At 41.8% G+C, this 16947-nt stretch overlaps 1 protein-coding gene and 1 long non-coding RNA gene across 4 annotated transcripts in view; one reads left to right on the forward strand and one right to left on the reverse strand.

Moving 5' to 3' along the window:
• LOC138648988 (uncharacterized) overlaps window positions 1–941 on the reverse strand; it is a 31001-nt gene extending 30060 nt beyond the window's left edge. The window contains exons 1-2 of the long non-coding RNA XR_011315222.1: window positions 862–941; window positions 110–195 (exon numbers count right to left, since the gene is read on the reverse strand). This is a non-coding gene — a long non-coding RNA (uncharacterized lncRNA). The remainder of the gene's footprint in view (window positions 1–109; window positions 196–861) is intronic.
• Window positions 942–1201: 260 nt separating this feature from the next.
• The window catches only part of LOC138648989 (mitochondrial inner membrane m-AAA protease component AFG3L1-like), a 34957-nt gene continuing 19211 nt past the window's right edge, over window positions 1202–16947 (forward strand). Inside the window, exons 1-4 of one of the 3 annotated variants that reach the window (XM_069739023.1) lie at window positions 1202–1309; window positions 13669–13756; window positions 15202–15293; window positions 15975–16124. In XM_069739023.1, coding sequence (XP_069595124.1) covers window positions 1304–1309; window positions 13669–13756; window positions 15202–15293; window positions 15975–16124 — 336 coding nt within the window. In that variant the 5' untranslated portion in view covers window positions 1202–1303. Of the gene's footprint in view, window positions 1310–11743; window positions 11889–12591; window positions 12611–13668; window positions 13757–15201; window positions 15294–15974; window positions 16125–16947 lie in introns of those variants that run through there. The other 2 variants (XM_069739022.1, XM_069739024.1) reach the window with 2 other exon arrangements.

Genomic DNA, 16947 nt, shown 5'->3' on the forward strand with positions numbered 1-16947 from the left:
GGTGGTGCAAAAAAAAGTCAAAATTATAGTTTTACTCTGTAACTGAAGTTACTATGTTAGGAAGTTGTATCGTCGCTGTGGTTTTACAAGCCAGGAACTATAGCGTTACCTTACAGGAACTTTTCATAGTAGCCTCAGGATTGGATATTTGCAGCTCAACCCAGTGAATCGGACCAACATGAACGGATCTGGGAACTGGAACAGAAATAATTTTACCTTATTCCAAACTTCATGCGTAATATCTGCGTTCAGTGAAGACAGACTTTCCCATTACTGAAATAGATGACAGTTGGTGCCCATAACATTCGATGGTGAACGTTAACTATTGACTTTGTCGTCCTATGGCTGCTCCTTCCATAGAAATCTACAAGCACCAACTGTCCTCTCTGAATACGTCATGTTTTTCTAAGTGTCGATTGACATAACATTACGATTACGCACGTAAAATCTGCAGCATTTTATAGCACCAGCAAAGTGAGTTTTAATATAATTTTATGTATATGCTGCTTTTTTTTTTCATTAAATCCCCAAGAAAATTGACTTTTTTATTTATTTATTTTTTAATATAAAGCATGTCATTTTTTTTTATACGTATTTGGAGGTTTCTACTGTAGAAAAACCGCAGGTACGCTGTGGAAAAATCAGCAGAAATACATGGGACCCTATTATACTACTGGGAACCCCTTAATTAAAGAGGTCCAAGTTCTAGTAAATGAAGCTGCAATGTGTAGTTCTGACAACAGCCGCCCACCAGACAGGGAAACAGACACTTCACCGCACAGGTATAACATATGATATCAGTTGTGTTTTCACATTTCAAGGCAGATGACACGAATAAAGACCAATAGCTGTGACATTTACCTCAGAAACCATTAATATCAGCACCATTCACCACAAGGAGAGAACTACTGGTGTCATAATTTACCTCAGGAGCATTTCCCGCCTAGAAATAGTGCAGAATCTGAGGAAAGCCAGCAGTGTTCGCAATGGTTGCTGGGAGTCGTAGTTTAATAATCACTCCTGCGTATTAGATAACAGCAGGCGTGAACTACAGTTCCCAGAAATCCATGCGCCACAAATGGTTTCTGGGAACTGTAGTCCAGAGAATACAGTAACAAACACTGGACGGGGACAGTTACACTACAAATCCCAGAAATCATTGCCTGATCAATACTAGGCATGAAATAGAGGATGTTGATGAGGAAAGCTCTCTAACATGAGAGGAGGGTGGAGCGTATAATATGAGTGACTGCTGGGGCTTGTAGTTCCCCTGTTGCCAAGGAGCCATTCTCAGATTATATAGATGAAGGTTAGTCAGCTTTCAGCATCATGAATGTGTAAAATGTCACCATTATTATTAAGCACATTAGCTGTCGAAAGCGCCATCACATTTCTCTCACCTTTTGATAAACAACATTCTTGGTTTTTCTTTCCGGTGCAAAGATAAACATTGCCTATTAAGCAGTTGTCTGGTATATGGAATTGTCCTTTAGGCAATTGTCCTTGGTGTGTGGCATTGCCTGTTAAGCAGTTGTCCTTGGTGTGTGGCATTGCCTATTAAGCAGTTGTCTTTGGTGTATGGAATTGCCTATTAAGCAATTGTCTTTAGTGTATAACATTGCCTGTAAAACTCCTGCGCCTCATGCTCCTTTTTACACAGTGCTCTCATTTTCCCCTCACTCCTCTCATTTTCCTGTCACTCCCCTCATTTTCCCCTCACAACACTATTTTTCCCTCACCCCTCTCATTTTCCCCTCACCCCTCTCATTTTCCCCTTACTCTTCTCATTTTCCCCTCACTCTTCTCATTTTCACCTCACTCCTCTCTTCCCCTCACACGTGCACAGCAACTTCCTGTTATGAGCACAGCGCTGTAAGGCTTCTTTCACACTTCCGTTGGTACGGGGCCTTCGCAAACCATCGGGCCGACGTACCGACTTGTGCGGACGAACTTGTGCTAAATTTAGCACAACGTGGGCAGCGGATGCAGTTTTACAACTCATCCGCTGCCCATTGTGATGAGCGGGGAGGAGGGGACGGAGTTTCGGCCGCTGTATACTACGTCACTGGGCAATATACTAAGTCGCTGGGCAATATACTACGTAACTGGGCAATATACTACGTGACTGGGCAATATACTAAGTCGCTGGGCAATATACTACGTAACTGGGCAATATACTACGTGACTGGGCAATATACTAAGTCGCTGGGCAATATACTACGTAACTGGGCAATATACTACGTAACTGGGCAATATACTACGTAACTGGGCAATATACTACGTAACTGGGCAATATACTACGTGGCTGGGCAATATACTACGTGGCTGGGCAATATACTACGTGGCTGGGCAATATACTACGTGGCTGGGCAATATACTACGTGGCTGGGCAATATACTACGTGGCTGGGCAATATACTATGTGGCTGGGCAATATACTACGTGACTGGGCAATATACTACGTGGCTGGGCAATATACTACGCGACTGGGCAATATACTACGCGACTGGGCAATATACTACGTGGCTGGGCAATATACTACGCGACTGGGCAATATACTACGTCGCTGGGCAATATACTACGTCGCTGGGCAATATACTACGTGACTGGGCAATATACTACGTCGCTGGGCAATATACTACGTAACTGGGCAATATACTACGTAACTGGGCAATATACTACGAGGCTGGGCAATATACTACGAGGCTGGGCAATATACTACGTAGCTGGGTAATATACTACGTAACTGGGCAATATACTACGTAACTGGGCAATATACTACGTAACTGGGCAATATACTACGTGACTGGGCAATATACTACGTCACTGGGCAATATACTACGTCACTGGGCAATATACTACGTAACTGGGCAATATACTACGTAACTGGGCAATATACTACGAGGCTGGGCAATATACTACGTAACTGGGCAATATACTACGAGGCTGGGCAGTATACTACGTGGCTGGGCAGTATACTACGAGGCTGGGCAGTATACTACGTGGCTGGGCAATATACTACGAGGCTGGGCAATATACTACGTAACTGGGCAATATACTACGTAACTGGGCAATATACTACGTAACTGGGCAATATACTACGAGGCTGGGCAGTATACTACGTGGCTGGGCAGTATACTGATACAAATCAGCACTCCCAATGTGAACACGTGCAAGCTGCAAACTGCAACACACAGATAAAAAAAGACCACAGCAGCACATGTACATGAATCGGCCATGTGAAAACACAGACAAGTATACATGGTTGATGGGCACACATGAATTGGCCAATTTATGTGCTAAGAATCTCCATTTTAACTGTAAGTTTTATGAAAAAAAAATTTGAGAAAATTTTTATGAAAAAATATTTTTGTGAAATGTATATTTGTCTGTGTTTTCACATGGCCGATTCATGTACATGTGCTGCTGTGGTCTTTTTTTATCTGTGTGTTGCAGTTTGCAGCTTGCACGTGTTCACTTTGGAAGTGCTGATTTGTTTTTTTTCCTCTATTTGTATGGATGTGGCAACATCCAGACTTATCTTGCACTCCCCCCATTGACCTTGCAGGTGGCGGTAATCAACTCTACCTGCCCATAAATTGTAGGTTTAGCCCAGAGTGACATGTTTGTCCGAAGCTGTAGGCTGATGGCCCAAGAGTGTCATGTACAGTAGAGTAGGACCCATCAGGGGGAGATCACCTTGCCGTGGTTGATGGGCACACATGAATTGGCCAATTTATGCGCTAAAAATCTCCATTTTAACTGTAAGTTTTATGAAAAAATATTTTTGTGAAATGTATATTTGTCTGTTTTCACATGGCCAATTCATGTACATGTGCTGCTGTGGTCTTATATATATTTATACAGTACAGTGCTGTGCAAATTAATTGGGACAAAGCATTTTTTAAGTAACATCATAAGATGGTTACCAGTCAGTGATTCACACCAGTTTTAATATACCGTATAATAGATCTTGGTCAACTAGCCAGTGGAAAAATTTTTAGTGATGAAACCCATCTTTTTGTTCAAGGGTACAGAGCAAGTGTTGTTAGAAGAAGCAAAAATGAACCATTGCGAGCTGATCATATTCACCAAACTGTAAAACCCCTTCAAAACCAGATATTTTGGGGCTTTTTTTTTACAGCTGATGGTACAGGGAGCTTATTTCCTGTTGATGGTATGATGAATTCATCCAAATACATAGAAATTTAAAACGTTTTATTGTGCCATTCATGCGTAAATTTGAAGGGACATTTCAACAAGATTTGGCTCCATGCCACAATTCCAAGTGTGGGAAGAAATTCCTGCAAGAAAATAAAGTAAAAGTGCTGGACTGGCCTGGCAATTCACCAGACTTAAATCCTATAGAAAATTTGTTGAGCATTGTGAAGAGGCGTCTTGGCAAAATGTACTGTACAACCAAAGAACACATGATAAACAGTACCATACAAGTATGGTTCCATGATGATGAATTTAAGAATTTATGCAAAAACTTGGTAGAATCAATGCAAAACGCATTGAAAATCTCATATCTGCTAAAGGAGGACATATTTCTTACTAAAATTAGTATGTAACAGTGCATTATAACATTTTATTATTAAATATTAAAAAATAAGTGTTTTCTTTGTCCCAATTAATTTGCACAGCATAATATACCATATTTTTTGGACTATAAGACGCACCTGTTTTGTGGGCGATGCCACGGCCTGGTGTCCTTGGGGGGTTACAGCAGTGCTGTGGCGGCGGAAGAGGTGCAGGGATGATGAGGCGTAGTGAGCCGTATGGCGCGAGCAAGGTCCCTTCCAAAGATGAGGTGAAGCAGCGGCCCGGTAAGCAGGAGAGCCGGGTGAATCATGGCTTTATCGGTGGCGGCGGCCATCTTCCTGAGGCCGAGTTCGCAGATTTAGATCAAAGCTATGAATTAACATGTGGATTTATATACTTAACAAAAAAGTGTGAAACAACTGACCTTCCTGAGCACTCGAGTCACATCCTTTTGGTATCTCTTGATAAAGGCTAATGCTATAGCCGAAACGTTGAAATATGATACCTACCTCATGTGGATCTTGATACCTACTTTATGTACCTTTTTGGTCCTTTTTGTGTGCATTTTGCTTGAATACGAAATGAAATAAATTTACATTTCTAATAAATTTCACCGTGTTTGGAAAAACAGTGTGCCGGATTTTTTTCGAGACTATTAAAATATTTTTCCTGAGCACCTGTATATAACAGTCTGAGCCACTCCTTATCTGCTCTACAACTGAAATTATGTCTTATATTCTAGGTTCTTCAAAGTAGCCACCTTTTGCTTTGATAACAGCTTTGCACACTCTTGGTATTCTCTTGATGAGCTTCAAGAGGTAGTCACCGGGAATGGTCTTACAACAATCTTGAAGGAGTTCCCAGAGATGCTCAGCACTTGTTGGCCCTTTTGCCTTCACTCTTCGGTCCAGCTCACCCCAAACCATCTAGATTGGGTTCAGGTCTGGTGACTGTGGAGGCCAGGTCATCTGGGGTAGCACCCCATCACTCTCCTTCTTGGTCAAATAGCCCTTACACAGCCTGGAGGTGTGTTTGGGGTCATTGTCCTGTTGAAAAATAAATGATGGCCCAACTAAACGCAAACCGGATGGAATAGCATGCCGCTGCAAGATGCTGTGGTAGCCATGCTGGTTCAGTGTGCCTTCAATTTTGAATAAATCCCCAACAGTGTCACCAGCAAAGCACCCCCTCACCATCACACCACCTCCTCCATGCTTCACGGTGGGAACTAGGCATGTAGAGTCCATCCGTTCACCTTTTCTGTGTCGCACAAAGACACGGTGGTTGGAACCAAAGATCTCAAATTTGGACTCATCAGACCAAAGCACAGATTTCCACTGGTCTAATGTCCATTCCTTGTGTTCTTTAGCCCAAAGAAGTCTCTTCTGCTTGTTGCCTGTCCTTATCAGTGGTTTCCTAGCAGCTATTTTACCATGAAGGCCTGCTGCACAAAGTCTCCTCTTAACAGTTGTTGTAGAGATGTGTCTGCTGCTAGAACTGTGTGGCATTGACCTGGTCTCTAATCTGAGCTGCTGTTAACCTGCGATTTCTGAGGCTGGTGACTCGGATACTAATCCTCAGAAGCAGAGGTGACTCTTGGTCTTCCTTTCCTGGGGCGGTCCTCATGTGAGCCAGTTTCTTTGTAGAACTTGATGGTTTTTGCCACTGCTCTTGGGGACACTTTCAAAGTTTTCCCAATTTTTTGGACTGACTTACCTTCATTTCTTAAAGTATTGATGGCCACTCGTTTTTCTTTACTTATCTGCTTTTTTCTTGCCATAATACAAATTCTAACAGTCTATTCAGTAGGACTATCAGCTGTGTATCCACCAGACTTCTGCACAACACAACGGATGGTCCCAACCCCATTTATAAGGCAAGAAATCCCACTTATTAAACCTGACAGGGCACACCTGTGAAGTGAAAACCATTCCCGGTGACTACCTCTTGAAGATCACCAAGAGAATGCCAAGAGTGTGCAAAGCAGTCATCAAAGCAAAAGGTGGCTACTTTGAAGAACCTAGAATATAAGACATAATTTCAGTTGTTTCACACTTTTTTGTTAAGTATATAATTCCACATGTGTTAATTTATAGTTTTGATGCCTTCAGTGTGAATGTACAATTTTCATAGTCATGAAAATACAGAAAAATCTTTAACCCCTTTCTGCCATTAGACGTACTATTCCGTCCATGTGGGGTGGGCTTTACTTCCCAAGGACGGAATAGTACGTCATAGCCGACGCAGCTGACATCCGGCACTATGTGCCAGGAGCGGTCACGGACCGCCCCCGACACATTAACCCCCGGCACACCGCGATCAAACATGATCGCGATGTGCCGGCGGTGCAGGGAAGCATCGCGCAGGGAGGGGGCTCCCTGCGGGCTTCCCTGAGACCCCCGCAGCAACGCGATGTGATCGCGTTGCTCCGGGGGTCTCCTACCTCCCTCCCTGCATCAAGTCCCGGATCCAATATGGCCGCGGATCCGGGTCCTGCAGGGAGGGAGGTGGCTTACCAAGTGCCTGCTCAGAGCAGGCACTTGGTAACGCTGCACTGCTCTCAGACAGATCGGTGATCTGTCAGAGTGCTGTGCAAACTGGCAGATCACCGATCTGTATTGTCCCCCCTGGGACAAAGTAAAAAAAAAATTTTTTACAAGTGTGTAAAAAAAAAAAAAAAAAAAAAATCCTAAATAATGAAAAAAAAAAAAAAAAAATTATTCCCATAAATACATTTCTTTATCTAAATAAAAAAAAACAAACAATAAAAGTACACATATTTAGTATCGCCGCGTCCGTAACGACCCGACCTATAAAACTGGCCCACTAGTTAACCCCTTCAGTAAACACCGTAAGAAAAAAAAAAAAAACGAGGCAAAAAACAACGCTTTATTATCATACCGCCGAACAAAAAGTGGAATAACACGCGATCAAAAACACAGATATAAATAACCAGGGTACCGCTGAAAGCGTCATCTTGTCCCGCAAAAAATGAGCCGCCATACAGCAACATCAGCAAAAAAATAAAAAAGTTATAGTCCTCAGAATAAAGCGATGCAAAAATAATTATTTTTTCTATAAAATAGTTTTTATCGTATAAAAGCGCCAAAACATAAAAAAATGATATAAATGAGGTGTCGCTGTAATCGTACTGACCCGAAGAATAAAACTGCTTCATCAATTTTACCAAACGTGGAACGGTATAAACGCCTCCCCCAAAAGAAATTCATGAATAGCTGGTTTTTGGTAATTCTGCCTCACAAAAATCGGAATAAAAGGCGATCAAAAAATGTCACGTGCCCGAAAGTGTTACCAACAAAAACGTCAACTCGTCCCGCAAAAAACAAGACCTCACATGACTCTGTGGACTCAAAAAATGGAAAAATTATAGCTCTCAAAATGTGGTAGCGCAAAAAATATTTTTTGCAATAGAAAGCGTCTTTCAGTGAGTGACGGCTGCCAATCATAAAAATCCGCTAAAAAACCTGCTATAAAAGTAAATCAAACCCCCCTTCATTACCCCCTTAGTTAGGAAAAAGTAAAAAAAATTTAAAAAATGTATTTATTTCCATTTTCCCATTAGGGTTAGGGTTAGGGCTAGGGTTAGGGCTAGGGTTAGGGCTAGGGCTAGGGTTATGGTTAGGGCTAGGGTTAAGGCTACAGTTAGGGTTAAGGCTACAGTTAGGGTTGGGGCTAAAGTTAGGGTTAGGGTTTGGATTACATTTGCGGTTGGGAATAGGGTTGGGATTAGGGTTAGGGGTGTGTCAGGGTTAGAGGTGTGGTTAGGGTTACCGTTGGAATTAGGGTTAGGGGTGTGTTTAGATTAGGGTTTCAGTTATAATTGGGGGGTTTCCACTGTTTAGACACATCAGGGGCTCTCCAAACGCAACATGGCGTCCGATCTCAATTCCAGCCAATTCTGCGTTGAAAAAGTAAAACAGTGCTCCTTCACTTCCGAGCTCTCCCGTGTGCCCAAACAGGAGTTTACCCCAATATATGGGGTATCAGCGTACTCAGGACAAATAGGACAACAACTTTTAGGGTCCAATTTCTCCTGTTACCCTTGGGAAAATACAAAACTGGGGGCTAAAAGATAAGTTTTGTGGGAAAAAAAAGATTTTTTTAATTTTCACGGCTCTGCGTTATAAACTGTAGTGAAATACGTGTGGGCTCAAAGTTCTCACAACACATCTAGATAAGTTCATGGGGGGTCTATTTTCCAATATGGGGTCACTTGTTGGGGGTTTCTACTGTTTAGGTACATCAGGGGCTCTGCAAACGCAATGTGACGCCTGCAGACCATTCCATCTAAGTCTGCATTCCAAATGGCGCTCCTTCCCTTCCGAGCCCTCCCAATGCGCCCAAACGGTGGTTCCCCTCCACATATGGGGCATCAGCGCACTCAGGACAAATTGGACAATAAATTTTGGGGTCCAATTTCTCCTGTTACCCTCGAGAAAATACAAAACTGGGGGCTAAAAAATAATTTTGGGGGGAATTTTTCTTTTTATTTTCACGGCTCTGCGTTAGAAACTGTAGTGAAACACTTGGGGGCTCAAAGTTCTCACAACACATCTATATAAGTTCCTTGGGGGGTCTAGTTTCCAATATGGGGTCACTTGTGGGGGGTTTCTATTGTTTAGGTACATTAGGGGCTCTGCAAACGCAATGTGACGCCTGCAGACCATTCCATCTAAGTCTGTATTTCAAATGGCGCTCCTTCCCTTCCGAGCCTTCCCATGCGCCCAAACGGTGGTTCCCCCCCACATATGGGGTATCAGCGCACTCAGGACAAATTGCACAACAAATTTTGGGGTCCAATTTCTCCTGTTCCCCTCGGGAAAATACAAAACTGGGGGCTAAAAAATAATATTTGTGGGAAAAAAAATTTGTTTTATTTTTACGGCTCTGCATTATAAACTTCTGTGAAGCTCTTGGTGGGTCAAAGTGCTCACAACACATCTAGATAAGTTCCTTAGGGGGTCTACTTTCCAAAATGGTGTCACTTGTGGGGGGTTTCAATGTTTAGGCACATCAGTGGCTCTCCAAACGCAACATGGCGTCTCATCTCAATTCCTGTGAATTTTGCATTGAAAAGTCAAACGGCGCTCCTTCCCTTCCGAGCTCTCCCATGCGCCCAAACAGTGGTTTACCCCCACATATGGGGTATCAGCGTACTCAGGACAAATTGTACAACAACTTTTTGGTTCCAATTTCTTCTCTTACCATTGGGAAAATAAAAAATTGGGGGCGAAAAGATCATTTTTTTTCACAAAAATTATTTTTTATTTTTACGGTTCTGCATTATAAACTTCTGTGAAGCACTTGGTGGGTCAAAGTGCTCACCACACCTCTAGATAAGTTCCTTAGGGGGTCTACTGTCCAAAATGGTGTCACTTGTGGGGGGTTTCAATGTTTAGGCACATCAGTGGCTCTTCAAACGCAACATGGCGTCCCATCTCAATTCCTGTCAATTTTGCATTGAAAGGTCAAACGGCGCTCCTTCCCTTCCGAGCTCTGCCATGCGCCCAAACAGTGGTTTACTCCCACATATGGGGTATCAGCGTACTCAGGACAATTTGTACAACAACTTTTTGGTTCCAAATTCTTCTCTTACCATTGGGAAAATAAAAAATTGGGGGCGAAAAGATCATTTTTTTACAAAAAATATTTTTTATTTTTACGGTTCTGCATTATAAACTTCTGTGTAGCACTTGGTGGGTCAAAGTGCTCACCACACCTCTAGATAAGTTCCTTAGGGGGTCTACTTTCCAAAATGGTGTCACTTGTGGGGGGTTTCAATGTTTAGGCACATCAGGGGCTCTGCAAACGCAACATGGCGTCCCATCTCAATTCCAGTCAATTTTGCATTAAAAAGTCAAATGGCGCTCCTTCGCTTCCGAGCTCTCCCATGCGCCCAAACAGTGGTTTACCTCCACTTATGTGGTATCGGTGTTCTCAGGACAAATTGTACAACAAGTTTTAGGGTCCATTTTCTCCTGTTACCCTTGGTAAAATAAAACAAATTGGAGCTGAAGTAAATTTTTTGTGAAAAAAAAGTAAAACGTTAATTTTTATTTAAACATTCCAAAAATTCCTGTGAAACACCTGAAGGGTTAATAAACTTCTTGAATATGGTTTTGAGAACCTTGAGGGGTGCAGTTTTTAGAATGGTGTCACACTTGGGTATTTTCTATCATTTAGACCCCTCAAAATGACTTCAAATGAGATGTGGCCCCTAAAATAAAATGGTGTTGTAAAAATGAGAAATTGCTGGTCAACTTTTAACCCTTATAACTCCCTAACAAAAAAAAATTTTGGTTCCAAAATTGTGCTGATGTAAAGTAGACATGTGGGAAATGTTACTTATTAAGTATTTTGTGTGACATATGTCTGTGATTTAATTGCCTAAAAATTCAAAGTTGGAAAATTGCAAAATTTTCAAAATTTTCGCCATATTTCCGTTTTTTTCACAAATAATCGCAAGTAATATCAAAGAAATTTTACCACTATCATGAAGTACAATATGTCACGAGAAAACAATGTCAGAATCACCGGGATCCGTTGAAGCGTTCCAGAGTTATAACCTCATAAAGGGACAGTGGTCAGAATTGTAAAAATTGGCCTGGTCATTGACGTGCAAACCACCCTTGGGGGTAAAGGGGTTAAATGAGAAGGTGTGTCCAAACTTTAGGTCTGTACTGTATATATATCTATATCTATATATCTATATCTATCTATATATAGATATATATATAGATACATATATAGATAAAGATAGATAGATAGATAGATAGATAGATAGATAGATAGATAGATAGATAGATAGATATATAGATAGATAGATAGATAGATAGATAGATAGAGATATATATATATATATATGACAGAAACTGCAACCAGGGACATAGCTTTTCCAAAACCAGAATTTCCCTGTAGCAGACCCCCAACTGTTTCTACCCATGTTAAACACTTGGTCATGTGACAGTACTATCACTGTCTGCCCACTAGAGACCTAGGAACAAGAAATGTATACTAAACAGCAAGGAGCTATTTAGTCTATACTTTGTTTCTTACAGGAGAACAATATGTGAAGGACCGGCTGTGAAGGCCCCCTTCAGTGTGTCATTGCACTGCCTGCCCGGAATGCAGCTTTTCTATTGGCTGAAAGTTGACAGGCGCAGTTAGGATCCCAATCTGTACCAGTTGCAGTGACATTGCCTCAGCCCCATACAGAGCAGTGAGATGAGTGCCGGGCTCGGACGCCTGCTCTCCTCCGGGGTTGTGAGATGTTGTCGTGCCGGCTGGTGGCGGGGTTTGTCTCGTGGCACTGGGGCACGTCAGGTGAGGACTGTGCAGTGTGTGACTGGGGCACGTCAGGTGCGGACTGTGCAGTGTGTGACTGGGGCACGTCAGGTGAGGACTGTGCAGTGTGTGACTGGGGCACGTCAGGTGAGGACTGCGCAGTGTGTGACTGGGGCACGTCAGGTGAGGACTGTGCAGTGTGTGACTTGGGCACGTCAGGTGAGGACTGCGCAGTGTGTGACTGGGGCACGTCAGGTGAGGACTGTGCAGTGTGTGACTGGGGCACGTCAGGTGAGGACTGCGCAGTGTGTGACTGGGGCGCGTCAGGTGAGGACTGTGCAGTGTGTGACTGGGGCACGTCAGGTGAGGACTGCGCAGTGTGTGACTGGGGCACGTCAGGTGAGGACTGTGCAGTGTGTGACTGGGGCACGTCAGGTGAGGACTGCGCAGTGTGTGACTGGGGCACGTCAGGTGAGGACTGCGCAGTGTGTGACTGGGGCACGTCAGGTGAGGACTGTGCAGTGTGTGACTGGGGCACGTCAGGTGAGGACTGTGCAGTGTGTGACTGGGGCACATCAGGTGAGGACTGTGCAGTGTGTGTGACTGGGGCACGTCAGGTGAGGACTGCGCAGTGTGTGACTGGGGCACGTCAGGTGAGGACTGTGCAGTGTGTGACTGGGGCACGTCAGGTGAGGACTGTGCAGTGTGTGACTGGGGCACGTCAGGTGAGGACTGCGCAGTGTGTGACTGGGGCACGTCAGGTGAGGACTGCGCAGTGTGTGACAGGCTTGTCAGAAGTGACCACAGCTCACCTATATAGGTTCATTGCATTCCTGACTGTTTTCACCACCTCTGCTTGCTGCTTTTGAATTATGACATTATTCATGTACAGACACTGAAAGCCGGACACCTCTCACTGCTGAGGGTTTGCTATAATTGTATGGAGTCCTGGCAATTATCTGCAGCCAGAGCACTAAAGTGACACCTGAGACATTGTAACAAACTGTGAGGAGAGGACAGTTCTGTGCGGCCTCAGTGCTGAACTCACAAAGGGCTATCTAGATTGGATGTAACTGTAGCAAACCCTCAGCTGTGCAGTGGAACAGCTTGCAGAGGACGGGTGACTATCTCTGACCTCTATGGAGTGTTTGTCCTGGTCTTGGCCTAAAAATGGGTTTTTGTGGCTCTATTTTTAGCAAACAGTTAACTTTATATGTCATCAGTCAATCACGTTAACTGCCAGCGAGTGGCGATATTGACAATGGTTAACGAGTCGCTGTCGTGTCCGGGGGCCCTAGGTTTCTACAGGCAGATACAGATCTGAGTCTGGGCACCACTAACACCACTTTTCCACGGAGTGTCAAGCGTAAAGCGCATCTGGTCTCTTCTGTTGTCAGAGATCGATACGGGGGTCACAGTGCCCGCACCCCTCACCGATCAAAACATCTGAAATGTCAGTTATACTTTATAGGGTCCTTCCCCTCTTCATAGATGGATATTTTTGGATATTATCACTTTACTTTTGTTTGCAGCTCGTTGCCTAGCAGACCGACCACTGCTGCTATCTAGCCTGTAAGCTTTTGGAGAGGATTAGGAAACAACAGCACTCTGCAGCTTCAAAATAGCGCTTACTAGCTCAATAGAAAAGAGTTTGTAAGCAGTGCACATGTTCCGCATTATAGCAACAGCTGTAGTCAGTCTCCAAGGCAACAAGATGAAAAAAAAGGGAAAATATCTTCAGGCTGCTGCTATAAGAAAACTCCTTTTTCTTATTATTGCTACCCCATAGACGACTCATCTTTGTGCTTTTCTGTTTCAGTGTCTTAGAGGAAGCCCGGCGTTACATCAGAATCTCCAATGGAGGCTGTCACCGATGTTATCATTCACCGGCTCTAAACCTTATAGAGGTCTGTAACATGTTGCTGGTATTAACAATGAAAATAAACTTTAAAGGGGGATGTGCAAAATAGAAAAGCAAAACTTGGGTTGCCATTTATTGCAACTAAATCCTATTGAAGTGAAAGGAACTGAGCTGCAACACCACACTCAACCTGCAGACTGGTGTGGCGCTATGTTTAGGGGGAAATATATATATATATACATTTATTTATATATATATATACATTTATTTATTTATATATATATATATATATATATATATATATATATATATATATATATATATATATATATATATATACATTTATATATATATATATATATATATATATATACATTTATATATATATATATATATATATATATACATTTATATATATATATATATATATATATATACATTTATATATATATATATATATATATATACATATATATATATATATATATATATATACATTTATATATATATATATATATATATATATATATATATACATTTATATATATATATATATATATATACATTTATATATATATATATATATATATATATATATATATATATATATATATATATATATATATATACATTTATATATATATATATATATATAAACCTTTATTTAAATTTACATTTATATATATATATATACATTTATATATATATATATATATATATACATTTATATATATATATATATATATATATATATATATATATATATATACATTTATATATATATATATATATATATATATATATATATATATATATATATATATATATATATATATATATATATATACATTTATATATATATATATACATTTATTTATATATATATATATATATATATATACATTTATTTATATATATATATATATTATTTTTATTTTTTATTTTTTTTTATTATTATTATCTGTTCCCTTCCTAATATGTCATGCTGATTCTGAGACCACTATCGGTCACTCAAACTCTTCAGCAGGCAGAAGCGCTGAGCTCCCGCATGTACCTGCACACAAAGCATTGTACCGGCTCAATAGAAAGTCAATGAGCCTTCACTCCACCCTTTGTTCTGGGTCATAAACTTTATGTTCAAACAGTGTCTGATACTGGGCACATACTCGTGCAAGAGGTCAGCTCTTCTTGCTCAGCATTTATTTTTTTAATAATTGGTGGGGGGTCTCAGCAGGACCCATATCCCCTCTGATTTCCAGGACGCATTAGGAAGGGAGTAGATAATAAATAACATGATAGGTACCTTTTAATCTCGGACAATACCTTTTAATATTGATCTTATCCATGGTCCCACACTTCTAGGAGACTTAGCAGCGACTTGGATGTAGTAATCTCTTCCTTGGATGCCGGGTTTTATGACTGCATTGTTGTTTTTTCTCTCCTTTTCCTCTGGAGTTCTCCTTTTTAATGTGATGTGCATTTCCATTACAGGTAAGGAATCGGGTTCACAAGGCAACGGCGGGAACAACGGTAAAAAGGATGGAAGTAGGAAAGAGCCCGGCTGGTGGAAGAGAGTGCAGAAGGTGCGTCTGAGTCCATCTGTCATTATGCAATGTAAAATAACCCACATAGGCCTGCACAGTTAGCAGTCACCCAGATATGTGTGCCGGTCCTTCCCGTGAGCAGCAACGCTGATACTGAAGTGTAGATCTAATACAAGTACAAGTCATCCCCCACCCTTTTTCTGCAGGAAAACTGGATTGTGGTGGTACACCACTGGTCACAAAGACGGGGTTTGGTGTCCCCAATTGTATAATTGTGTGCAATATTAGTCACTACAGTCTTTGTTTATGTGACTGGCTGATGTCACCAAGTACACCGCTTGCAGACATTGAATGGAGACTTAGTGCACATGCTTGACCACCACTTTAATAAATCGGAGACATGAGACTCCCAGCGATCATACAATTTGTCACCTACACTGTGGAAAGGTAATAAATGTTCATGGTCCAATCCCTTCAAGCATCTGCCGCTGTTGCACGTTGATCAGATCCATCCCTGTAGGAATATACACAAGGCTTCCAAATCTATAAATTAAAACTTAATTTCTCATTATGTGCGTTCAGGTTATTGTCGATATTTCTCTTTAAAATCAAAATGTTGGAGTAGGATTTAGTCTTATTGATGCCAGGGGCGAACACTCCAGGTTTTTGGCATCGTCTCTACAAGTATTAACATTTTTTCCTCTTGATTTGTCACTATAGGGCGAATTCCCGTGGGATGATAAAGATTTCCGCAGCCTTATGTTCCTCGCAGCCGGACTGGTCACCGGATTTGCAGTTTTTTATCTTAGAGACTCAGGAAAGGAAATTAGTTGGAAGGAGTTTGTCCATCTCTACCTGGAAAGAGGGCTGGTAGGTGCCATCGAATCCGGCGAGTCTGGATCTTGTGAAATGTGGGCAGGTTGATGTATTTGTCTACTTTCGTCCAAAGGGAAATTCGCTTATTATAAGGATGGAGATAAATAGCTGCTTATACTGCACCATTTATCTTCAGAGGAGATAGACTTGGTTTTTTTTTTTGCCTTCCTTCGGATCAACTTGTTAGGGCATGTTTGGTTAGGCTATGGGTTGAACTAGATGGACTTAACGTCTTCCTTCAACCTTAATAACTATGTTACTATGTAACATAAAATCAATCCATGTTTTGTGCTGTCACATTGCAGGTTTAATTTATTCGGTCTCCTATGACAGCACCACGAGAGAGGGGATCCGCGATTCAGGGACAGGAAACTAACAGACATAAAAGGGCAGCACCTCTCTATCAGTTGGTTTCTGTCCCTGAACGGGAAACCTCATCGGACAAACCTGTGTGTAGATTCAAGCGGATTCCCAGACCCGGCCGGTCGGTTCAGGCAGCGGGGGTCCCCTGTCTCGGCCGGAGCGGGGTCCCTGGAAGCGCCACAGTGGGTCCAGGGTGGACCGCACGACAGTGAGCAGAGCATTTCCCAGGATCCACCTGTAAACATCTGACCATAATTATGTTATATAGGGGCTATAATTATTTTAGACTCCTGATTTATCAGAAACATTTTCCCAACCTTTCTGGGAAGCGCTATCATCTCATGGCTGGCTTAGGCATCAACAAAAGTAGAGCTAAGATGAATGCCGGACACCTCCTGCACTGTGTATCTTTGAAGATACGTTTTTACTAGTGATGAGCGAATATACTCGTAAC

This window comes from Ranitomeya imitator, chromosome 9, assembly GCF_032444005.1.
Source record: "Ranitomeya imitator isolate aRanImi1 chromosome 9, aRanImi1.pri, whole genome shotgun sequence".
Taxonomy (NCBI): Eukaryota; Metazoa; Chordata; class Amphibia; order Anura; family Dendrobatidae; genus Ranitomeya; species Ranitomeya imitator.